General features: G+C 69.5%; 1 protein-coding gene across 1 annotated transcript in view; it reads right to left on the bottom strand.

The window, feature by feature from the left end:
* KANK4 (KN motif and ankyrin repeat domains 4) overlaps positions 1-275 on the bottom strand; it is a gene marked incomplete at its 5' end in the record, with an annotated part of 9877 nt that overhangs the window by 9336 nt on the left and 266 nt on the right. The window contains one exon of the mRNA XM_009872577.1: positions 61-262. Coding sequence (XP_009870879.1) covers positions 61-262 — 202 coding nt within the window. The remainder of the gene's footprint in view (positions 1-60; positions 263-275) is intronic.

Below are 275 nucleotides of genomic sequence, written 5' to 3'. Positions count from 1 at the left end.
TGGGCTAAGGGGGCGTCGGGAGAGCCGGGGGCCCCCTCCCGTCCCCTGGCGGGGGCTGGCCAGTCGGCAGCGCAGCCGGCATGCTGGAAGCTCGCAGAAGCTGTGGCCGCCCCCGGAGCTCAGCCTCCAGCCAGCCCAGCTCCGCTTGCCTACAGGTCTCCGCCAAAAGGGCTTTTCTCCGATAACTCAGCTCATCAGGGAAGGGTGCCTCGTTGGGCAGAGGGGGACGGGGGGACTCCTCTGCCCCCAGTGATGCCTTTCGCTGGGGGTAGGAG

The sequence above is a fragment of the Apaloderma vittatum genome, unplaced genomic scaffold (genome assembly GCF_000703405.1).
Source record: "Apaloderma vittatum isolate BGI_N311 unplaced genomic scaffold, ASM70340v1 scaffold11147, whole genome shotgun sequence".
NCBI lineage: Eukaryota > Metazoa > Chordata > Aves > Trogoniformes > Trogonidae > Apaloderma > Apaloderma vittatum.
Note: the sequence above shows the minus strand (reverse complement) of the source record. Positions and strands in the feature narration are given on the sequence as shown.